This window comes from Coptis chinensis, chromosome 6, assembly GCF_015680905.1.
Source record: "Coptis chinensis isolate HL-2020 chromosome 6, ASM1568090v1, whole genome shotgun sequence".
In the NCBI taxonomy this organism is placed as follows: Eukaryota; Viridiplantae; Streptophyta; class Magnoliopsida; order Ranunculales; family Ranunculaceae; genus Coptis; species Coptis chinensis.
In genome coordinates this window covers 4,803,632-4,810,711 of record NC_141461.1, presented here as the reverse complement: position 1 = coordinate 4,810,711, position 7,080 = coordinate 4,803,632, and the positions used below count along the sequence as shown (strand labels likewise).

Below are 7,080 nucleotides of genomic sequence, written 5' to 3'. Positions count from 1 at the left end.
ATATTTTGTGATGCAAAATATTTTGATATAAGTTACCAAAAAAAATATTTTGATATATGAGTAAACCGAAAAGCTAGTGTGCACACAAAGAAGTACTGTCAACGGCCCGTGATGCACCCTAGATGCTCTCATGAGTAAAAACCACCAAATTAAATCAACAAAATAATCAAAGCTCAAAGTCTCAAACTGAATGGTATAAGTGGTAACACTAACACATAACATATTAGCTAGCATCTTGGAGGAAACACTACTAAATTGGCTAATCATCAGAATAATCAAGATTCACATTTATGAGATATTGAGAGTTTGAGACCTTGATACTTTATAATCATGCTTCTTAATATGGTGAAATAAACATATATTGGTTAATTATAAGATTACCAAAGGTACATAGAAATATAGGAAAATATGATACGTGTAATCTGTCATTAATTACAGGAATAAAAACATTAAAGTTAACGCCTATATAAATGATTTCAGAACTGTTCACGGATCACAAAGTGAAGCAGGCACGTTGCAGACAAAGAATCATTGTGACCAAGTGACAAATTTTTATTTGCATTGGAATTTAGATACGATGATGGTGATGTTTGGCCCCACAAAACACAAAAAGATGATGGAGTGAAAAAAAAAAAGGTAGAAGATGAAAACCAGCTCTGTACTGTTTAGAATTTTTTTTTTTTTTTACAGTTTTGTGAGAAAGAGTGTTGAAACGTTTGAATTCCATTTTGATTACTTTCCTTCTTTCATTTGACCTTTGTTAACCAAGTCTTTTGAATACTATTTCAGCCCCTCTTTCTTTTTTTCTCTTGTTAGTTCAACAAGAGAGGAAGAAAGAGATTAAAATTATACGTCATTGAAGAGGAGAAGATTTTGAGACACCCCCTTTGAAGAGTGAGGGAGAAAGATTGTTTTTTTTTGGTCTGGGAAAGTTTGAAGAGGAGAAATGAAGCATAAAAACTACAGTTCTGAGAAGGTTTCATTGAAATGGATTTTCATTCTGTGTATCTCCAGTTTTGCTCTTGGAATGCTCTTCTCAAACAGGTATATCTCTCTCAGATTCTCTTTCCTTTATTTATTTATTTATTTATTTTTTGTTGGGAATTTTATGATTTTTGTCTAGATTCAGGCATTCAGCCCCAACAAGCAAAGAACATTGGAGGAAGTTTTCCCTGCTTTTTTGAAATCTATTCACACTAATAGCTTCTGATCATTCTCATAAATTTTAATCTGCTCTCACCATCTTAGTACATGACCCCTTTGTTATTTCTATCAGCTATGCTCAGAACACTGCTGAACCAATACATTTCTTAGACAGCCATATTTTACATTGCACTTGTTTATAGTTAATAGTTTACACGTTTAACTGACACCCATTAGAACTAACATTATCACCAATGCAGACAAGCACATTCACACTCCACACTGGTTCCCTTTTAGCTTATTTTTAGTACCTAAATCAGAAAATTGATTAAATGGTGACCTATTTCCTTAAAATCCAATAGACTTTGTTTTTTATAGCTAGCTACTAGTCTACCACTGATACTGGACAACTACAATGGTGCCTGCTGCTAGTCCAAATATCACAGGGAAAATGGAAATTGTAATCATTTGTTCAAATTTCACCCAAAACTGAATCTTTGAGGCTGTCTTACGCGTACAATTTTCACTTGTTTTCGAGGTTACCACTTTAGATAAGTGAAAAGAGTACTTACGTTAATGTAATGAGGCTTGATTTAGGTACACAATTTCAGAGAAGCTCCGGGTTTCTATAGATATCGATTGTCAGAAAATGTATTAATTTTATTTAATGGAACCTTTTTGCAGAGTATGGGATCCACCAATGTCAAATAAGCAAATTGTTTCCCAACAACATCTAGAGCAAGAGCTGAAAGTTATATCAGATGACTGCACGAAAAAGCAGGTTTAGTCTGTTTGTTATCCAAGTTCCAACGCATGTTGCATTTATTTTTCATATTTGTCTGAATGTCTGATTTTGATTTTTCACATATAGCGAATGCTTGGACAGGGGAAGGATATAATGGGAGAGGTTTACAAAACCCACGAAGCAATTCAGTGAGTATCGGCTTTGAATAAAATAGATAAAATGTTTGATCCTCTAGTCTGACTAGTGATTCATTTGGTTCCTTTAATTGTCAGAACTCTAGACAAGACAATCTCTTCACTTCAGATGGAGTTGGCCGCCGCACGTAGTTCCCAGCAGCTGGGGAGCTCTAATCAGTCTACTGTTATGCTGGACGCTTCTTCTGTTGTTAGTCCACCAAAGAAGAAGGCGTTTGTGGTTATCGGTATAAACACTGCATTCAGTAGTCGAAGGAGGCGTGATTCCGTTCGAGAAACCTGGATGCCGCAAGGTTTTATTTTCAGATACCGTTTACCTGGTTTTTCTTGTTAATATATCTATTTGTAATTGTATATTTAACGGCTCTCTACACCTTTTTGAAAATTCGTTTTTGTTAATGATTAGGGGAAGATCTTGTTCGATTAGAGAAAGAGAAGGGAATTGTCATCCGTTTCATGATTGGTCACAGGTAGATTACTGAATTTCAATTCTACATTGCTTTGTTTTGTACCTTTCTGTAGCTGGACGAGCAAATATAAAGTTATTGATCTCGAGCTTATCGGTAAAGTTTTTATCTTTTGAGCCGCACAAATCTATGTTTTGTGTGCTAGAATTGCTCTTCTGCATGCTATCAACATTTAAGAACTCAACTAATTCTTTTTTAAACTGTGAAAGACCATTTCGTTTTGAGATTTCAGGAATTTCTAATGCTTAACATTATTCTGGACCTTCCAAGTTATGCAGTTTTTTTCAAGCAAAGAGGGTTTTTACGTGTTTTATGCCATGCATCAAGCATCTATGGTTGTTGGCTTCTGTATAGTAGTATATATGTCTGTTTTTCTCTTAATAAGTAGCCAATTGTTTTAACCATTTTCATGTACTTATTAGTGTTATAAATGTGACATAATATACAACTAATTAACATGATCAAAAGACATGTACAAAGGGGACAATTGTCATTCAAAGCAATTCATTTTTTTTTGTTTCATTGAATTATGTCCAATTTTCTCAATTTTATGCTTTCGAAAATGTTCTTTGAAATGCAATTAATCTTGCTTGCTTGTTATGATCCAAGATTCCCAGTGGGAGTAGGAAGCTGTGGATGAAACAATGCAGTATCAATCTTTCACTAATTTTTATCGCCTTCGCTTGCACTTGTATACCCAATAAAATTGTTTTGATTCTTTAGAGTTACTCTAAAAATCTGTTTCTTACTTTCTTCGTATGCTGTACGGTCTTGGGTAAAATCCTTGCCATTGTAAGAAGGTCATCATGGAGTATTTCTCCTTATGTGGTATTGGTTAGTTGTATTTTATCTAGTTGTGAAATTTTTCGTTGAATTGGCACTTGGCTGTTGCAGCGCAACATCCAACAGTATTTTGGATCGAGCTATTGATGCGGAAGAGGCACAACATAATGACTTTCTTAGGCTGGTAATGTATTGAAGTAACTTCTGCGTGTTGATTAAATAAATGTGGCAAACTATAGGATTCAAGATCTGAATAATGTCCCTATTATTTAACAGGAGCATGTTGAAGGGTATCACGAACTATCTGCAAAAACAAAGATCTTCTTTACAACGGCACTTGCGAAATGGGATGCTGATTTCTATGTCAAAGTGGATGATGATGTGCACGTAAATTTGGGTATGTTTTAGCCTACTATAGATCTGCATATGTCATTACTGAGTATAGGTTTTAAATTTTTAATCAATTTCGTATGTAGGTATGCTGGCTATTACTCTTGCTCGCCACCGTTCAAAGCCCAGAGTTTACATGGGGTGCATGAAGTCTGGCCCTGTTCTTTCTCAGAAGTAACTTCTCGAGCACTTATTTCATGATAACAGATTAACCGATCTCTTTGGCATCATAATGTTGTGATGTGTCCTAACTACTCTCATCTGTAGGAGTGTTAAATACTATGAACCCGAGTACTGGAAATTCGGAGAAGAAGGGAACAAATACTTTAGACATGCAACTGGTCAGATTTATGCCATCTCAAAGGATCTAGCTACATACATCTCTATCAACCGGTAAGACATATTCACCGTGTTTACTATAGTTACAATTTAAGTTTCAAAAATGTGTATAGGCCCATTTGAAATGGTCATAGTATCCATCATTGTGGTTGCTATATTTCAGTGTAAGAAAGTGTCCACATGAATCACACACTTCTCCTATGCTTTACAAACAATTACAGTTCTGGTCCGCGTTGTAGAAATAGGTGGGACAATTGTTCTGAAGGATAGATGTTTACAAAATTAAACGAAGTTCTACGTTTTATTTCAGTTTTGGAGGTCAGACTTTGGGGTTGTTGTTTGTGATTGCAGGCCCATATTGCACAAGTATGCAAATGAAGATGTCTCCCTTGGTGCTTGGTTTATAGGGCTCGAAGTTGAACACATCGATGAGCGCAATATGTGTTGTGGAACTCCACCAGGTAAGATTTTTCAAAAAATCTGTTATGCAAGCTGTAAATTTATTATGGGTAAGTTTCACTTTTAAATTATTGTTTCCTTTTGTAGACTGCGAATGGAAAGCACAGGCAGGGAATGTTTGTGTTGCATCATTTGATTGGACTTGCAGTGGCATTTGCAAATCAGTGGAAAAGATCAAGGAAGTTCATGCAAGATGTGGTGAAGGTGATGGAGCTATTTGGAGTGCCATGCTCTAAGTTAATTAGATGAGAGTGTGGCAACATGTTTTATTGGAGTTCGTTACAGGATCTGTTTGAGAGACAAAAGTGAGTGAAATATCCTCCAGAAAGCTTCGTCAAGCAGTTTTGTCGACATAAGTTAGAGAGAAAAGCATATTTATACACCTCATGTTGCTAACTATACAGTATTTGTATACGAGGAAGCATTTAGGAAAGGAAACTAGCAATTGATTTGCAAGTAGTTTTGATTGAACAACCATAATTTACTCTGGTGGTTGTTGCTACATTAGGGTAGATCGATCTGGGGACTGCTATTCATATATTTAAGAGAGTTTTAGACAGAGGATCTTTTCAAAATGGGTAGATGTACAAGTGACTTGTACAAGACAAACTTTGCAGTCCCTTTTTTAGTCTAATTATAATAGCTTGGTTCATGTTCAAAGTAGCAGTCTAACATGGTTCCCATTATTGTTCATGTTTCTGTAATGGAAGATGTGAGCTTGTCTACATGCACCCATTACTGTAGTGTTTCATTTTTGTCGAAACTCCAATATAAAATTTACATGAACAACATTGTTAACACTGGATTGCCAGTAATGGTACACAATGACTGGTTCAATTCTGATTGCCAGCAACAAAAAAATCGAAATCCAGCCGTCGATACTAACAATATAAGTACCCGAAATGCCAATAGTTTGTTGCACTAATACACAGTTACACACAATAGTGATACAATGGTAACTGTGGCATGGGTGTTAAGGAGATTTTTCTAATGGCCAATGGGCATATGGCTGTTGTTTTTTGAAAATTTGCATTCTATGACTATCAGGACAGGATCAAAAAGAAAAAGAAGAGAACTGATGAGAAGCTAGACTGCACCGTAGACACGAAATTTTGGTAGAAGCTGTGTTTACCAATAACTGAGTAATCAGTAGAACTAGCACATGAAAATTGTTGAATTTCGATGTGACATGTTTCCAAACTGTAGAAATTTCATGAATTCTGTAATTCTTCAATTCTCAACAATCGGTATGTTGGCCACAAGAAAGTTCCACAGTTTAATAAAAAAACTTAAATAACACAAAATAAAATAAAGACACGGCGATAAGAAGTTAAGAAGTGCATAAAATGTAATCATCTCTTATATTAAATCTTTTCGTGGCATTTCAATTACAATGACATACACCTAAAATGCAACACAAATAAATACATGAATTGACTACTAATATTCTCCCAGATTAAGAAAGTTTTGCAGCCTTATTTGAAAAGAGGGTGCCACCTTATGCTTCTTGAATGGTTTGGAAGCTGCCCTTAATGCCTTGGCCCATCCCTGTACGTAACATTTTGACAAATAAATATATATTAGAAACGCATGAGCGAATACATCAAAACTAGTTAATGGGGCTCGAGCAAATTGATTAAAATTAACATTACCTTCTTTGGACTAGATTCTGTAACAGGAGTAACAGAGAAATCCAACTTCTTCTTCATTTTCTTCTTATTCTTCATGCTCATAGCCATAATCACCTTCTTCTTAATCTTAGAACCAACTTTCCTAGTCTTTTCTTGCAAAACTTCCACACCATCGTCATATTCTAAGAGTCTTCTTCTTACTTCAAATGGAGAAACTTGAAAGCTACTCAAATGTCCTCTAGGGAGTAAAGGTGACCATATTCCACTCTGGGTGTAATCGAAATCGTAGACTGATTGATCTGGAAACTTGCAGAGAAGCTCTTGAGACATTGAGGGTTGGAGATACTCGATCGTTATAACGCGTTCAATGATCATTTTTTTCTAGGCTTCTAGCTAGCTCTTCTTGTTGTGTTTTGCTGTTGTTAGTGTTGAAGGAAGTGAAAGAGTGAGAAGGAAGATAACGGTTGGATTTTTGTTGTTGGTTTTATTATGTTATGGGAAAAGTAGCCGTTGCCAAATATTTGCTCATAGATTCATAGTTGACATGAGAAAAAACAATACACAAGACAGATCCAACGCATGCGGGTCCAAACAGCATTTCCTTTAGTCAACATCAATTTGTCAGAATTTCCGAATACATATATATCAAAAGAATCTGAAATTTTTACCAAAATTTCAATACATATAGAACTTTTATTGAAATTTGAGCATTTCTAGGTGGAGGTATCACCTATATATTTATCTCCATCATTCGGAATTTCGCGAAAAATCATCTCTAGGTAGAAACAAATGTGGAGGTATCACTTGTCTAGCCACATCTGTGAATGCAAATTTGTGGTTTTGGATGCATGTGTGGCGCGACAATGACAATATCGTGCGCCATTGCCAATGTTGCGTTTTTTTTTTTTTTTTTTTTTTTTGGGGCGACA

General features: G+C 35.5%; 2 protein-coding genes across 4 annotated transcripts; one reads left to right on the top strand and one right to left on the bottom strand.

Moving 5' to 3' along the window:
- Positions 1-490: 490 nt before the first annotated feature.
- LOC147490953 (beta-1,3-galactosyltransferase 7-like) lies at positions 491-5,180 on the top strand. 3 transcript variants are annotated; one of them, XM_086565918.1, is made up of 12 exons: positions 491-636; positions 790-1,044; positions 1,828-1,924; positions 2,015-2,076; positions 2,161-2,375; positions 2,489-2,552; positions 3,444-3,516; positions 3,609-3,729; positions 3,809-3,896; positions 3,990-4,115; positions 4,413-4,522; positions 4,608-5,180. In XM_086565918.1, the coding sequence occupies exons 2-12, from the start codon at positions 947-949 to the stop codon at positions 4,754-4,756; spliced, it is 1,203 nt and encodes a 400-aa protein (XP_086422044.1). In that variant the 5' UTR covers positions 491-636; positions 790-946; the 3' UTR covers positions 4,757-5,180. The 3 variants fall into 3 exon arrangements, with proteins under 3 accessions (XP_086422044.1, XP_086422045.1, XP_086422043.1); XM_086565919.1 differs by having other exon boundaries at positions 496-636; positions 2,030-2,076; XM_086565917.1 differs by lacking the exon at positions 491-636 and having other exon boundaries at positions 653-1,044.
- Positions 5,181-5,879: 699 nt separating this feature from the next.
- Positions 5,880-6,481, bottom strand: LOC147490952 (uncharacterized). Its single transcript, XM_086567147.1, has 3 exons — positions 6,173-6,481; positions 6,018-6,068; positions 5,880-5,924 (listed from the first exon to the last, which is right to left on the bottom strand). The coding sequence occupies exons 1-3, from the start codon at positions 6,479-6,481 to the stop codon at positions 5,880-5,882; spliced, it is 405 nt and encodes a 134-aa protein (XP_086423273.1).
- Positions 6,482-7,080: the final 599 nt, after the last annotated feature.